This window comes from Notamacropus eugenii, chromosome 1 (genome assembly GCF_028372415.1).
Source record: "Notamacropus eugenii isolate mMacEug1 chromosome 1, mMacEug1.pri_v2, whole genome shotgun sequence".
Classification (NCBI taxonomy): Eukaryota; Metazoa; Chordata; class Mammalia; order Diprotodontia; family Macropodidae; genus Notamacropus; species Notamacropus eugenii.
In genome coordinates this window covers 380,610,260-380,627,200 of record NC_092872.1, presented here as the reverse complement: position 1 = coordinate 380,627,200, position 16,941 = coordinate 380,610,260, and the positions used below count along the sequence as shown (strand labels likewise).

The following is a 16,941-nucleotide window of genomic DNA, read 5'->3' as shown; positions in this document are numbered from 1 at the left end:
CTTTCTCCTTTATATCCATAACAACAAGCATAAGGCCTTTCATGGTTTAAATACTTAAGAAGTGTTTGTTGAACTTTTTTTAAGAGGAGGGTACATTCCCAAATGACTAACAGGTGTTTTTTTTTTTTATTTTTAGTCCTAGAACTAATCTCAAAAGCTAGCAGCATTTATGAACCATTTTCAAGTTTGCAAAGCACTTTCTATTATCTCCTTTGTCCTCACAACCCTGTGAGGTGGATGCTATTATTATCCCCATTTTACAGAGACTTAAGATGTTCAGTAACTTGCCCTGAGTCACCAAGCTAGCATCTGAAGCAGGATTTGCCCTCAGGTCACCCTGACTTCAAGTCTACTCTTCTAGACCCCAGCTGCCTGGAGATGGGAGTAGCCTGGGACTCAGAGGGTAGCTGGATGCATTTGTACTCTTTCAAGAGGAAAAACAACTGTGGGGGGGGGGGGGGGGGGGGTATTTGTTTCAGTCTCTGTTGCTGTGTTTGTCTGTCTCTGTCTCTTGCTTTGGCTCTGTGTGGCAACTGTGTGTTTAGCACTAGAAAATAAATACTTATTTCCACACCCCTAATCTAGCCCCACCCTATTTCTTTTCTAAGGTCCAACTTGCCAGCAACGTTATCACATAATCCTTGGGGGTTTCTACTATGGGTGATTTACTTCAAGTGAAGATCTGTGCTGCCCCACCCCACTCTCATGTGAAGGTCATTTTCTTGCTACTTGGCAGCAAGGTGATGAAGTGAATAATGCTAGGCCTGCAGTCAAGATCTAAACTGAGTTCAAATCTAGGCTCAGATACTTACTAGCTGTGAGACCCTCAGGAAGTCATTTAATCTCTTTCTGCTTCAATTTCCTCAACTTACTGTAAAATGAGTTGTTGCAACAATAATTTTGTAGAGAGGTATGCCTAGCATACGGTAGTACCACATAAATGCTTACTATTAATATTATCATTACTTGTCCTGGGCTGCAGAATTGCCCATTCTAGGGGTTAGAGAATGAGACAATCACAAAATGTGAGAACTGAACATTCTTTCAACAGACAACACAGAAGGTGTTCTCTGTCTTTTTCCTCCTTTTGTACCCCCATGTGCACAGCACAGTGCCTGCCGTGCAGTAGGTATAATTTTAGAAAACCAGAATAAAAAATTTAAAGCTGAACAAGAGATTATTCAATGCTTGGAACAATGCCTGATACATAGAAGGCACTCAATCAATACATGTTTGATGACTGACTGACAGTAGCTCATTTTACAGATGAAAAACAAATGTCAAGGTAGGGCACCTGAGGGAGGAGGTAGACAGCTAAGCACTTGTTTGCTCTCCTCAGTATCCCCTTCTCCTCAATGTCTAGGTTATTAAAGAAAATGATCATGAAAACAAGAGACCTAGAGAAACGAAAACTGGTTCAGGCCTAATTTTTTGGAGTGGCTGCCTCTGTAGCAGAGAAAAATAAATGTCTTATTCAAGGTCACACAGAGAAAAGATTCAAACTTTGACTCCAAACACAGGACTCTTTCCACAACAAAAGGGCAAAGAATATCGGAGCTAGAAGAAACCTTTGAGATCATCTAGTTCATATTTAGTTCACAGATGAGGAAACTGAGGCCCAGAGAGGATTTGATTTGGCCATAGTTACACAGCGAATTAGTGGCAGAGCTAGCATAGGAACCTAGGGTTTCTTGATGCCTGTCTGATTCATACTTTTTTTAATATAAATCTGCCTCCTAAGGGTGTCAAAGAATTAAGAATGTGTCTTCTTTGAAATGTATTAAAAATGAGTTTCATTTGGAATGTTTCTTGGCTGAATGCTAGGATCTAACCTTAGCTATGTTCTTTCTCCAGAGCACATCTATCCCTTTTTCTTAAAAAGCACGGAAATTACTTGGTTGAAAGACATCTGATTATCAAGATTCTCTCCTGAAGACCAGTGACTGTGTTAGCACTGGCTGTGAATGGAGCTTTGTGAATACATTTGTGGTAACAGCTTAGAACCATTACCCAGTGCCTGCCCTTTTGAAAAAAGCCAACTATTTCAACTGTATAAAACTTTGTGTCCCACTTTCTTTTATTACATAAAATCACTTCACAAAGTTTTTCATTTTTTGCCTTGCTAGGCAAATACCTTACTCATGTTGTCCAAGACATGTCTCCTATCCAAGCCTCATCTTTATCCTATATAAAGTGAGGATTTAGAGTATGTGAACATCAAGATCCTTTTTTAGCTTGGACATCCTATACTCCATGTTCAAAGGTCCCTTCTAGATGTGGTATTCCACGCTCTAATAATAACATGGAATGTCAGAGCTGAAAGGTATTTTAGAACCTAAAAACCAGAATGTCAGGTGGAAACCTTAGAGTAGAACATAAAATATTTGAAATGGATGAGACAAAGGAATCATAGGACCTAGAGTGTCAGAGTTAAAAGGGGCTCTTATTATTATAATGTTATTATAATAGATAAAATTAATATAATGCTTGCTATGCAACAGGCAACATGCTAAGTGTTTTTAGAATTATTATCGTTTGATCCTCAAATTCCAAAATTAAAGGCAATACAGTAGAATGGGAAAAAAAAACCCTAGATATGGAATCAGGAGAGACATGGATTTGAATCCTACCCCACACACACACATTTACCCAGTATATGACTATGTATGGATAAGTCAGTCTCTCTAAGCCCCAATTTTGTTGTTGTTCACTCACTTCAGTTGTGTCTGACTCTCCATGACTCCATTTGGGGTTTTCTTGGCAAAGATACTGGAGTGTTTCGCCATTTCCTTCTAAAGCTCATTTTACAGAAGCAAACGGTTAAGTAACTTGTCCAGCTAGGAAGTTTCTGAGGCTAGATTTGAACTCTGGCAACTCTTCCTGACTCCAAGCCTGGTATTCTATCTATGCCACCTAGATGCCCCAGACCCTCAACTTGCTCATCTCTAAAATGGGGATAATAATATAGAAGCAATCTTATAGGGTCATTGTGAGGACCAGTTAAATAGTGAATGTAAAATACCTTGTAAAACTTCAAGAACCATATGAATGTTAATTATCATTTCTAAAGTCTGATTCCTTCTGTCTTTGATACTCTATCGTCTATGTTTTGAGGTCCCTTCTGGGTCTAGTGTTCCGTAATGCTGTTCAGGAATGACACAGCCTTTAGCCTGACAGTAAGGTGCCCAGATGGCACATATTAATGCCAAAAATGATAATGCAGTCATAGATTTAGAGCTGGAATGGATATGACAATCTGTCAATACAATTTCATAGAGATTTCAAATTCCCTCATTTCATAGATGGGAAACTGAGACCCATAAAGGCTAAATAACTTGCCTTAGATCATAGGCAACTCTGGTTGGAACTCTGGTCCTCTGACTTCAAAACCAATGCTCTTTCCAATGGTCCAAGCTACCTAGAACAAGGATCTGCTGCTTGACTGTCCAGGTCTTGCCCTACCCCGCTACATTATGCTCACCTTTCTAATTTCTTCCTAACGTTTTCATTTCAGCTTCAGAGAGACCAATCTCTTGAGGCTGAAGAAATGGCTGCAAATGTTCAGAGACCCTCCAGAAAATCAGTCACGAAGATGCTGTGTAAGTTGTCAGGCCTCTGCTCCAAGCAAAAGTAAAAGAGGAGGATGTGAAAAGGAGGGAAAATATCTGGCAAGGGGTGAGGAGGGAATCTTTCAATAAAGAGAAATGCAAGGTCTCATTCCCAGGCTACAAAAATTAACTTCCCAAAGCCACTATGGGGAGATGTTGTTCGACAATGTTTCCTCTGAAAAATTCAGTGAAGGTTTCAGTGGACTACTAAAAAAAAAAGGGTTATATGGTAGCCCCTTCCCCACCAATTAAAAAAAGAGTAAATGCATTCCTAGGCTGCATTACGAGAGGCATGGTGTCCAGCAGAAAACAATAATATTCCTCTTCTACTCTTCCCTGATCAGAATTCATCTGGAGGGTTGTGTTCACATTCTGGAAGACCAGTCAGTAAACTAGCATTTATTAAGAACTGTGTGTTCCAGGCTCTAGGCTAAACACTACATTATTAGAAATATATTGGTTAGCTGATTATATTGAAAAGAAGAGGAACACATGAAAGAAGGAAGACTGAAGTGACGATAGATTTCAATATTTTGCCATCTTGTTGTTCAGTTGTGTCCAATTCTCCATGACCCCATTTGGGATTTTCTTGACAAAGATACTGGAGTGATTTGTCATTTCCTTCTCCAGTTAATTTTACATATGAGGAAACTGAGGCAAACAGGGTTAAGTGATTTGTCCAGGGTCACACAGTTGATAAGTATCTGAGACTGGAGACTGGATTCAGGAGAATTAGTCTTCCTAACTCCAGACCCAGTGAGTGCTCTATCCACTGCACCACCTAGGTGCTCTATCCACTGAATCATGTAGGTACTCTATCCACTGTGCCACCTAAGTACCCTAGTGCCATATAAGTACCTGTTGAAAGAACTGGATATATTTTGCCTCTTGAAGACCTAGTAGGGACAGATTGGCTGTCTGCATATTTTGAAGGATGTTACTTACAAAAGGGACTGGACTTGATTCTGCTTGGCCCTGAAGGTCAGAATTGGTAGCAATAGGTGAAAATTCCAGAGAGGCACATTTAGGACCAATATAACAATATTGTTATTAAACCAATATATCATATATATGTATATATATATATATATAATCTGCTTATAATCCTGAAAAAATAATATTTTAAAAACAATCAATACATCAGTTTCTCAGTATATAAAACAGGAAGACTGCTAACCTGCATTATGTCACAGGACTTCTGTATCATCCTTTAATCACAAATACATGAGTATAAATATAGGTCTTTTGAGCTCTTCAGAACGCTGTTATGTATTGATTACAGTGAGATTCTACACAAAGTTCTTATAAGTCATGAATACTGTAAGCTCTTTATCATCAAATAAGAAATAGATATTTATCTTATCAGTTTGAAAATAAATGAATGAAGAACTATGGGTCAAAAATAAGGAATGAAATTGCTTTCTACAATCTCTCCATCAGTCTCTATGTTCAGATTTACACATTTTAAAATTATAATGGCATAGGGATTATCAGAGAAGAAAAAACAACAAGTGATAAAAAAAGAAGCATATAATGCGAATCTAATAAAAATACATGTTCCAACAATATTTTGTGATGAAAGTGTCCATAAAGGTGATTTGCTCTATGTTCAAATTCTAGACTATTACAATTAGAAGGGCCTCAGACCATATAGCTGTTGTTGTTGTGTTGGCCCTTCATTCTCGAAATGGACCACAACATCAAGATGATGACGTGACTTGCAGTTGACTTTGATTTGAGTGAGGGAGGGCTGTGCAATGCCACCAGCCTCACTTTCTTCTCCTGAGCCACATAGCATAGAATTGCAGTGCTAGAAGGGACCTTTGAGAACTGAATGTCAGAGCTAGAGGGATCTTTGGAGAACACAACATAGAATGCCAGCTGAACAGAACTCTCAGATATAAACCATTGGTCAATTTCTTATGAGTAATCATGAATCTCATGTAATGGGTTGACTGGAGGTGTTTGATTGTTTTGTTTTTTCTTCATATCATTTCATCTGACCTTCTTCCAATTCCTTTTCATCCATCTACTCCAGTCATCTTGGTCTTGGTATTTGCTATCTGCTGGACTCCATTCCACGTTGACCGACTCTTCTTTAGCTTTGTGGAAGAATGGACTGAATCTCTGGCTTCAGTGTTCAACCTTATTCATGTGATATCAGGTAAGCTCAGTAATATTATTCATGTCATATGTCCAGCTGTTTCTCTAACTCCTCTTCTTGCCTAGAATGTTAGATTCTGGATATTCTACATGGGTTTCTAACTACAAACTTGGCTTTTTTTTTTAATATTTTGATAACTGATTTTCAATATAATTGGTTTTCTTTGTAATCTTATTTTTTTTATTTTATGAATTTAAAAATATTATGCTGAGAAGAGATCCATGGACTTCATAAGACTGCCAAAGGAGTTCATAACACAAAAAAATGTTAAGAACTCCTGAAATAAAAGATAGAAACCTATTATATTTACCCACATATGAGGTAGATTCTTCAAGTTCATTATTAGAATTATGCTTTGTAGCCATTACATGAAGAATCTATAGCTTAAGAGTAGGGCCCACATGGAAGCATTAAGTTAGAATAGAGAACAAAAAGGCTAATAGGGACTTTAAAATATAGAATGTCGGGACTAGGACAGACCTTAGAACATTTTTTCAATCAATAATCATTTATTAAACATCACTATATGTCAGGTACTATGCTAGACACTGGATATACAAATGATCCTGACTTGCAAGGAGAATGCATTCTAGTTCATAACACAATTCCCTCAATTTAATGAGTAACCTGAGACCAAGAGGTGTTAAATGACTTGGCCAAAACCATATATCAAATTAGTGGAAGAACTGGGAGTAGAATTCAAATTTCTCAACTCTTTCTTTAGTGGCCTTTGTGCTCTATCTCCCCATTCTCCCTGTCACTTTTCAGCAACAGATACAGTCTATGATGATAGGATTGGTGTGAGTATAGACACTTTTGGCAAAGGTGGTTGGTCCAAAGGAATTTGAGGTACAGGATTTGCCTAAAGAACTTTAGGAAAAATCCTTTAATTGGCCTGGCAGAATCCTAACCTTAGGCAAACAAGTCAGTAGAGGTCTATCCTTCCAGCTTTCTGTGTCTATGAACCCATTCTTCATAGCAATGAGCAATCACACCTATTTCTGGTAAACCTGGCTTTCAGAGAGCAAGACTCAAGTCTGAATCTGTGTGTATTTTCTACTGACAAGCCTGTCAACATCTCTCTCACAGGGATGGGGTACTTCAGCTTCTGTTGATATGATCACTTTGGACTATCAGACTGTAAAATTAAAATGCTGCCTCTTTGGGAATCAGATACAGAGAAACTGAGAAAACTCAATGCTAGGGAAAGCAATTGAAAGAGTAAACTTTGTCTTTTTGTAAAACATTTATATGAGTCTTTTCTAAGACCTATCCTCCTCACCTTGCTTAAACCACCTTAAACTAAGAACACAAGTCTGAGACATAACATAAGACAGTAAATTCATGAGTAATCCCAACTTGTGATAGACAATAATTGTTCTGAGGTCAAAGAAGAAATGGAGTAGTAATAGAATCCTTTAATATATCTGAAATTTACTTCCTCTCTCTAGGTCTGAGTTTCCATCTATGTAAAATGAGGGAGATAAGATGGTCTTTATAATATTTTTCTTCTCTAAGTTCTATAGACATAGTACAACTCACATTGATAGTATTGACTCATAATGAGTTTACTGGATCCTGGAAAGACAATAATTGTGTTGTGGCTGGAAGCCCATATATGGGGGTATAAGAGGCTTGAGGCTAGATTTATGTCCCAATTCTGTCACTTACTAGCTAAGTGACTTTGGGAAAGTTACTCCTGGGTTTCAGGGTTTTTGTTTTAATTTTTTGTAATATGTAAAATAAAAGGAAGAAATTAGATTAGAATAATTGTTCATATCTCTTCCATCTCTAAACCCTGGACCTCAATATGTTAATGATCTAGATTCTCATCATTATGGGCATTATTTCTATTAGCATAGTTTACAATTCATCAATGCATTCTTATCCTGTGTATTGATCAAAGTTTTTCCATAGATTCTCCCCAGGGGATCTATCCAGTGTTCTAGGAACCTTACTCTAGGTGTATTTACATCTCATGCTTACCCTTGATCATTCCTTACTCTCACTACATAGCTAATTTAAATCCTTTTCTTACTATACATAAAATGACTACTAATCAGAGGAAATGCTGGTCAATTTAATGTCTTCCAATCAATTTCATTAGATTAAGGGACATGGATTTCAATATAATATTGTATAATAACGTGGTGTTGCCAATTCCCTCTTCTCCTAATCCCTCATGGCGTGGCTTTAATTCTTCAGCTCCAAGCTGATCCCTAGTGAAGGATTCCCTTCCTAAGAATTGTATTGTTAAGAAAACTATACTTATGGGAGACCAGTACTGAACTCAGGAACTCCCAGATATGAGAACTTTCAAACTCAGAATGACTTACAAGGTAACCTTCCTACCAGTGCTAGAAAAGTTCATTGTTAGGACCAATAATCTCTGACCTATGCTCAGAAAATAAAATAGAAAGCCAGAAGAAAACAGCCAGTGATTATGGAGTTGAGTAAGTCCCTTTCCAAACTAACTTGGACAAAAACAAACTGCTGACTTTATACTTCTAAAAGTCATCATTTTCTGCTTCTGCTCAAGGAGAAATTACCTCCTCCCCCCCCCTTCCCATTTTTTCTATACTCTGGTCTGGAATTTCAATTTCTGGTCAGGAAAAGAAAAGAGGGTAAATGAGATGGACATTTATCATTCACTCTTAGAGATCAAAGAGAAGAGGTGGATCCTCTAAAATAATACATACTCCTAAACCTCAATCAGCCAACAAGAACAAGTCCCAGTCACTAGGGACCAGAGGAGTTCCACATCCTCTTAGCGAGAGCCTAAGACACATGCCAACCTCCAGGGGAAGTGCCTTTCCAGTAAAGGTCCATATTGTATAATCTCATTAAACTGATCAGAGGTTCTCCTGATCACCTCCCAGTCCCTCCAGCCATTACATACATTTCCTCAAGTATGGTCTCTATGCATTTTGTATAGGTAGGTCATCACTAGAACTGATATAGCCTTTCTCCACCTCACCATACTTTCCTCCAGTTCCTTTGGTTCACTTAAAACTTTGATTCATTGGACTTTATTGTGCTATAATATTGACAACAATGTAGGATCGGATAATTTATTTAAAAGATGGTTTTTGTACTAGGCAGCTTTTTGGAATTATTGACAACAGTGCACATTTTCCAAATGTATTCCAGTTCATTTCTTTCTTTCTACCTATTTAATTCTACGGATAACTCACTGCCAACTCTAATGCCTGCCCCAGATATACCTACTTTTGTACTAACTCAAAGGATTAGTCAATCAAGTCTATATTCAGACCTAAAAAATAGTCAGTCTGAATTATAGTTTTTCCTATGTGTGCTTTTCAACTGATCTCTTTTGAGTTATCATGAATCTCACTGAGGAAACCTTTTAATATTCTAGTTTCAAGATATCAGAATATCATCCACAAACAGGAACATGTAAAGAATCTCTCCACCTATAAGGAATTCCTCTTGGAAAAGGGGATTCCAAATTTTATTATTCTACACATGGGAAGAGAGTATGGTAAGGAATGGGATGGAACCATCTAGAGCAAGGCAGTGTTAAGGAAAGGTACCTTTGTCTTAAATTTTTTTCAGGGCACCTCAATAGGGCGATAATTGTAGCCACTTATTCCCCGAAAATGGAAGTTTCCAATGAAGAATTTCTATATATGCAACAAGAGGGAGACATATATCTCCCTTCTTCTAAAACTTAACTTTCTATTTCTACCCTGGGAATTTGTGCTTTAATTAACTAAGTGGAGATCAAAAAGAGGAGCTTCACTAGTCAGAGCCAACAAACTCAAGTCAAAGTTTCCTAAAGGGGCTCCCTTTCATCTCTTTCTTTTTGATCTCTAAGTGCATGGTTGGTAGCTTTGATTAGATCATTTTGTCATCTCAGTTAGGGTCTTGTACAATGAATTAGCCCTTTATCTGCAAGATCACAAGAATTCAGCCCCATAATTGATTCCAATGCCAAACTAATTCTCCTTATGAGCCAGTTCATATCATAGGCATTCACATCCCAGTAAAACCATCTTGGCGGATGGGCTAAACCAACTTGAGGGTAACCAACAGGCCTCAAATCTGTTGATGAGTTAGGGGGGTGTCTACCCCAAGCATATGAAGACTGAATGGGCAAATAAGGCCAAAGGCCATGAAGGCAGCTCAAGCAGGCTTGATGGTGTGCTTAGAGTTTAGTTAGACATCAAAGATGCCAAGGTCATTCACTGCATCACATACCATCACCAGTTGTCCTGAATTTGGCTTTCTTCTGGCCTTCCCAGGACTCTGAAAGAGTGAGGCTGATGGTTTTGTGCAACTCTGCCTCACTTAAATCCAATTAACTTGCAAGCCAAGACATTACCCATGATGTCACTGCTTCTTTTCTAAAGGAAGGACAAACAACAATTATAGCACTTCTCTGCCTAAAGCTTTTCATTGGCTTCCTATTGCCAAAGGCATAACATAGAAATTCTCTAGCTTAGTATTCAAAACTGTCCATAATCTAGGGCCACTTCGCCCTTCCAACTTTATCTCATGTGACATACTCTGTCCTGCAGGCAAGCTAGAAAGCTCTTCCCTTCCCCCCATAACCACCCACCTTCCTGTCTTTGCTCAAACTACTCCCCTGTTCCTGGAATGTCCTTCTGTTCCCACTCAACTTGTTAAAACCCTACCCATGTTTCTAGAAGCAGTCTAAATGTTTCTTCCATGAAGTCTTTCCTGACATCCTCCTCACCCTTTCATTTGAAATTGTTTTGACCACCTTGATCCTCATTTTACCCATTGTATCTCTACTATGTTCAATCATGTTCTATGTCATAAGTTTTTGAGTTATTATCAAGTATAGGTTATTATATTGCCAAGGAAATAAAGAATACAATTGCTCAGAAGAATTAAAAATGAGCATCACAATGGAGAGGTGCATGGTGGGTTTGACTGGAGTATAACTAATAGCCAATGAGGAAGTCCAAAGAAGAGCAGGAAAAATCAAAGAATTACATGATAAAAAGGAAAGATGGATTAATCAGATAACAAGAATGGGGTTTGACAGGGAGACAGTCATATTGTTCTGTTGGTGTCAACATGATGTCTGGAGAAAGAAAGTGAGGCCTCTAGCACCTGGATTAGATCCCCTAGGATGAACATATGTCTTGATGTTTACTAGATGTGTAACTCTAGGCAAGTTACCTAACTTCCCTAAGACTCAATTTTCTCACAATTCAAGGATCTGATTAGACGCTTTAAAAGAAACTCTAAATCAGACTTGTGGGAGCAGAGCCAAGATGGCAGAGTAGAAACACACAAATACGCTAGCTCCGAACCCACAGCCCATGAAATATCTGTAGAAAAGAGCTGCCAATAAATTCGGGAGCAGGAGAAGCGACAGAACAGCAGACCGGACGAGATTTCTGTTCCAGAGAGCCTGAAAACCTCTCGCAAAAGGTTCTTCGTGCTGCGGATGCAGAGCAGAGCCCAGCCCTGCGTTGGCCACCCAGCGCCAAGAGGAGCAGATCCGAGCAGGCTTCAGGGACAGAATCTCCAGCAGCCGCATGGGTCCCTCCACCCATAGGTGACAAGGGTCGCTGAGAGGGTCTCTTCGGCAGGTCGAGAGGGGAATGGGGAGCCCCCATGACTCAGGCCCCCTCAGGAGGCACCAGCAGAGGTGGGAGCAGACCAGGGCTCCCCAAGCAGGCAGGAGCCCAGATCTATTGTTAAAGGTCTCTGCATAAACCCCCTGAACTGAGCCTGTGAGGCGGCCCTGTCCCCACCTGAGCAACTGAACTTGATCTCACACTGAATAGCAGCCCTGCCCCTGCCCAAAGCCCTGAGGCTGGGAAGCAGCATTTGAGTCTCAGACCCCAAGCGCTGGCTGGGAGGATCCGGAGGTGAGGTGGATGTGAGGAGAATATTCAGAGGTCAAGTCACTGACTGGGAAAATGCCCAGAAAAGGGGAAAAAACCAAGACTATAGAGGGTTACTTTCTTGGTGAACAGGTTTCTCCTCCCCTCCTTTCTGATGAGGAAGAGTGGTGCTCACCATCAGGGAAAGACACGGAAGTCAGGGCTTCTGTATCCCAGCCCACTCAATGGGATCAGACCATGGAAAAGCTCAAAAAGAGCTCAGAAAATTTTGAAAATTATGTTAGACAGGTGGAGGAAAAACTGGGAAGAGCAATGAAAGACATGCAAGCAAAGTATGAACAGCAGGTCAGCACCCTGCTAAAGGAGACCCAAAAAAATGCTGAAGAAAATAACACCCTGAAAAATAGGCTAACTCAATTGGCAAAGGAAGTTCAAGAAGCCAATGAGGAGAAGAATGCTTTCAAAAGCAGAATTAGCCAAATGGAAAAGGAGATTCAAAAGCTCACTGAAGAAAATAGTTCTTTCAAAATTAGAATGGAACAGATGGAGGCTAATGACTTTATGAGAAACCAAGAAATCACAAAACAAAACCAAAAGAATGAAAAAATGGAAGATAATGTGAAATATCTCATTGGAAAAACAACTGACCTGGAAAATAGATCCAGGAGAGATAATTTAAAAATTATGGGACTACCTGAAAGCCATGATCAAAAAAAGAGCCTAGACATCATCTTTCATGAAATTATCAAGGAAAACTGCCCTAATATTCTAGAACCAGAGGGCAAAATAAATATTGAAAGAATCCACCGATCACCACCTGAAAAAGATCCAAAAAGAGAAACTCCTAGGAATATTGTGGCCAAATTCCAGAGTTCCCAGGTCAAGGAGAAAATATTGCAAGCAGCTAGAAAGAAACAATTCAAGTATTGTGGAAATACAATCAGGATAACACAAGATCTAGCAGCTTCTACATTAAGGGATCGAAGGGCATGGAATAGGATATTCCAGAAGTCAAAGGAACTAGGACTAAAACCAAGAATCACCTACCCAGCAAAACTGAGTATAATATTTCAGGGGAAAAATTGGTCTTTCAATGCAATAGAAGACTTTCAAACATTCTTGATGAAAAGACCAGAGCTAAAAAGAAAATTTGAATTTCAAACACAAGAATCAAGAGAAGCATGAAAAGGTAAACAGCAAAGAGAAGTCATAAGGGACTTATAAAAGTTGAACTGTTTACATTCATACATGGAAAGACAATATTAGTAACTCTTGAAACTATTCACTATCTGGGTAGTGGGTGGGATTACACACACACACATGCACACGCACACACACATAGAGACAGAGTGTGCAGAGTAAATTGAAGAGGATGGGATCATATCTTTAAAAAAATGAAATCAAGCAGTGAGAGAGAAATATATGGGAGGAGAAAGGGAGAAATAGAATGGGGCAAATTATCTCTCATAAAAGAGGCAAGCAAAAGACTTTTTTAGTTTGGGGAAAAAGAGGGGAGGTGAGAGAAAAACATGAAGTTTACTCTCATCACATTCCACTAAAGGAAGGAATAAAATGCACACTCATTTTGGTATGAAAACCTATCTTACAATACAGGAAAGTGGGGGATAAGAGGATAAATAGGGTGGGGGGGACGATGGAAGGGAGGGCATGGGGAGGAGGGTGCAACTTGAGGTCGACAGAATCAAAAGAGAGAATAGAAGTAATTGGGGGCAGGATAGGATGGAGGGAAATATAGTTAGTCTTATACAACACGACTATTATGGAAGTCATTTGCAAAACTACACAGATTGGCCTATTGAATTGCTTGCCTTCCAAAGGGAGGGGGTGAGGAAGGAGGGAGGAAAAGAAGTTGGAACTCAAAGTTTTAAGAAGAACTGTCGAGTACTGTTCTTGCTGCTAGGAAATAAGAAATACAGGTAAAGGGGTATAGAAAGTTATTTGGCCATACAGGACAGAGGAGAGGATGGAGACGAGGGCAGAGAGGAATGATGGAAGAGAGAGCAGATTGGTGATGGGGGCAACTGGAATGCTCGGTGTTTTGGGGTGGGGGGAGGGGACAAGGGGGGAGAAAATTTGGAACCCAAAATTCTGTGAAAATGAATGTTAAAAGTTAAATAAATAAATTAATTAAAAAATAAATCAGACTTGCACAATCTGCAGCCCACCAAAGAATTTCACAGACCACCAGAAATCTTTTGGTGGGCATCAGGTTGTGTAAGCTTGCTCTACATCTATCATCGTATAGCATAGAGCAGCAAGGTGGTGCAGTGGATAGTGCACCAGGTATGGAGTCAGAAAGTCCTAAGTTCAAATCCTGCCTTGGAACCTTCCTAGTTGTGTGACCCTAGGGAAGTCACTTAGTCTTACTGTCTCAGTTTCCTCATCTGTAAAATGATCTGGGGAAGAAAATGGCAAACTGCTCTGGTATCCTTGCCAAGAAAACCCCAACTGGGATTACAAAGAGTTCGACATGACTGAAATGATGGACCAACAACAATTTTAAATAATAGATGAGTGACTCAAGTTTGGCAGATGTGGATAGGTTGCAACCTACCCCATTGGGGATGACTCCTGAATGGATGATGTCAGAGACTCATTTTAGTAGCATCCATGATGTTCCATATCCTTCCATAACAGTAACTGCCTCTTTTCTACCTTCCTCTGATGTGTCATTATAGCCTGAAAAGGAGCCTGGGTTTTCCAATGTTATGATAATGGGGCAAAAGTCCTAGTAGCTACTTCTAAACTTGAAACACTTTGAGTCCAAGTTCAATGATAAGTCAGGTGCCTGTCATCTAAGGAACACCCTGACCCTTAGGAGACACTCATCTTCAGAAAGCTAGTCATGAGGTGAGGAGCTCTTTTAGACTATAACTACTTATCAAGATATTCTGTTAGGACAAATGAACATTACAAGCTGCATTAGTGAAGAAAGGACCCACCCAATGAAATCATGGGTCCTGGAAGTATTGTGGTAATAATAGCTCACCTTTATTTAGTACTCAAATACTTTAAAAGCATGTTCTTTCTGCAGCCTTCTGAGGTAGATCATGCAAGGATTATTATCCCCATTTTACAGATGAGGGAACTAAAGTTTAAACTGACATTTAAACAGGTGAAGTGGCAAGATCACACAACTATTGGATCATTATTGATGGAGTTGTGAATTGATCCAGTCAGCCAGCCCAAAGGACTACAAAACCATGCATACCCTTTCACACACCACTTCTAGGTCTGTATCCCAAAGAGATCTTAAAAACAGGAAAAGGATCCACAGGTACAAAGATATTTGTAGCAGCTCTTTTTGTGGTGTCAAAATAATTGGAAATTGAGGGGATATCCATCAGTTGGGAAATGGCTGAACAAGTTGTGGTATATGAATGTAATGGAATACTATTGTGCTATGAGAAATGATGAGCAGGAAGATTTCAGAAAAACCTGGAAAGACTTACATGAACTCATTCTGAGTTAAATGAGAAGAAAAAGGAGAATATTTGGACGCTAACAGCCACATTGTATAATGGCTAACTTTGATATCTGAGACAGCCCCAAAAGACTCACAATGGAAAATGCTATCCACATCCAGAGAAAAAACTATGGATTGTGAAAGCATATTTAAGCATACTATTTGCTCTCTTATTTTGTTGCTGTTTTGTTTTGTTTCTTCTTTCTTGTGGTTCCTCCCACTGGTTCTAATTCTTCTTTCCATAATGACTAATGTGAAAATATGTTTAGTATGAATGTTTATATAGAGCCTATATCAGATTGCATGCCATCTTGGGGATGGGGGAAGGAGACAGAAGAGGAGAAAATTTAATGCTCAAAATCTTATGGAAGTGAATGTTGAAAACTAAAAATTAATTTATTAATTTCTTTAAAAAAAGAATGTGGGGATTAACCTCAAATTTTCTGACTCTTACTGTAATTCTTTCAGGGTAGGAACTTTATCTTTTCATCTTTGCATGATCCAAGATCCCTAAATAAGGCCTTATACATAATATATGTTTTATGAATAGTTGTTGAATCAAATTAAAATACTTTCCTGAGATAACCTGACAGTTACCCTCCTTCCTTTCCTTTTCCTTCCCTCCTTCTTTCTGTCCATGTCCCTAGGTGTTTTCTTCTATCTGAGTTCTGCCGTGAACCCCATCATCTACAACCTGCTCTCCCATCGATTCCGTGCAGCCTTCCTACATGTGATCTCCCCCTTGTGTAAACACTGGTACCCAAAGCATTCCCCAAGCAGGCCCCCTACTCAGCAGGACACTTTCCTGCATCGGGAATGCCATCTTGTGAACGAAGATGCTAGCCCCACATTTCCTCACAGTACAGCAATCTGTAGCTCACATCTGTCCACCATCCTCTGAACTTCACTGCCAAAGGGTGATACATGATGAAGTTTATGACTTTTTAATAGCTGCATTCCCAGGTGCCATGATCTTGACAAAGTTTGGAACTTAGTGTTATGGAGTTCAATACTTGCCATGAGATTCCATTTGATTTCCTGTTTCTTTCTCCTTAGAAAGCATTATTTTTTATATGAGAAGATGGTTATTCTTTAATAAAGTAGTGTGTTTGATCCCTTAGTAGGGGTGGGCAGCAGGGAACTATCAACATTCTCTTTTTAGTCACCATTGTGTTGTGAACAATAGCCAGGGATAGTCTTGTAAATTTGTTTGATTCAAAGGGACAAAAGGTATGACCTCCCCTGGCCAAAAATCTCACTCCCAGTTCAGGTATTTATCATAGTAGCTTCACTCCTCAGATTTCAGTCTTCATGAGGCTCATATTGAAATATAAATATCTCTGGGGAGGATGATACCTTAAAGCTACAGATAAAATTTAAAGATCTGTTCATGTTTTGGCCACCCAGGGTGAATCCTGTGGGTGGAAAAAGAAAGGAAGCAGGGTAGCAAATGAATGAGATGATGAGAGAGAAGAAGGTGACACTAAGTAAGATAAAAGGGTGGAAAGGATAAATGTGCTCAGGGTTAGTGACATAATGGAAATGGCCCTAGACTGAGCAACCAGAGAACTATATTAAAACCCTAACTCTGATATTTATTACTTATGTGACCTTAGACCAGTTACTTCATCTCTGCAAGCCTTAGTTTGTTCTTCTGAAAAATGGAAGTGGAGAAATGATCCTTCTATTATTTATATCACAGGAATGTCAGGATTGAATGAGATAATATGTGTAAAAAATGGTTTGTAATTCTTAAAGCACTGGAGAAATGAGCACCACTTCATTCGTCCTTATTTTTCTGTGACTTTTATGTGTCTCTTTGAGTTTCCTGGTGAC

At 39.2% G+C, this 16,941-nt stretch overlaps 1 protein-coding gene across 1 annotated transcript in view; it reads left to right on the top strand.

Moving 5' to 3' along the window:
* NMUR2 (neuromedin U receptor 2) overlaps window positions 1-16,006 on the top strand; it is an 18,620-nt gene extending 2,614 nt beyond the window's left edge. The window contains exons 2-4 of the mRNA XM_072641861.1: window positions 3,515-3,599; window positions 5,647-5,772; window positions 15,753-16,006. Of these exons, the coding sequence (XP_072497962.1) occupies window positions 3,515-3,599; window positions 5,647-5,772; window positions 15,753-16,006 (465 nt within the window). The remainder of the gene's footprint in view (window positions 1-3,514; window positions 3,600-5,646; window positions 5,773-15,752) is intronic.
* Window positions 16,007-16,941: the final 935 nt, after the last annotated feature.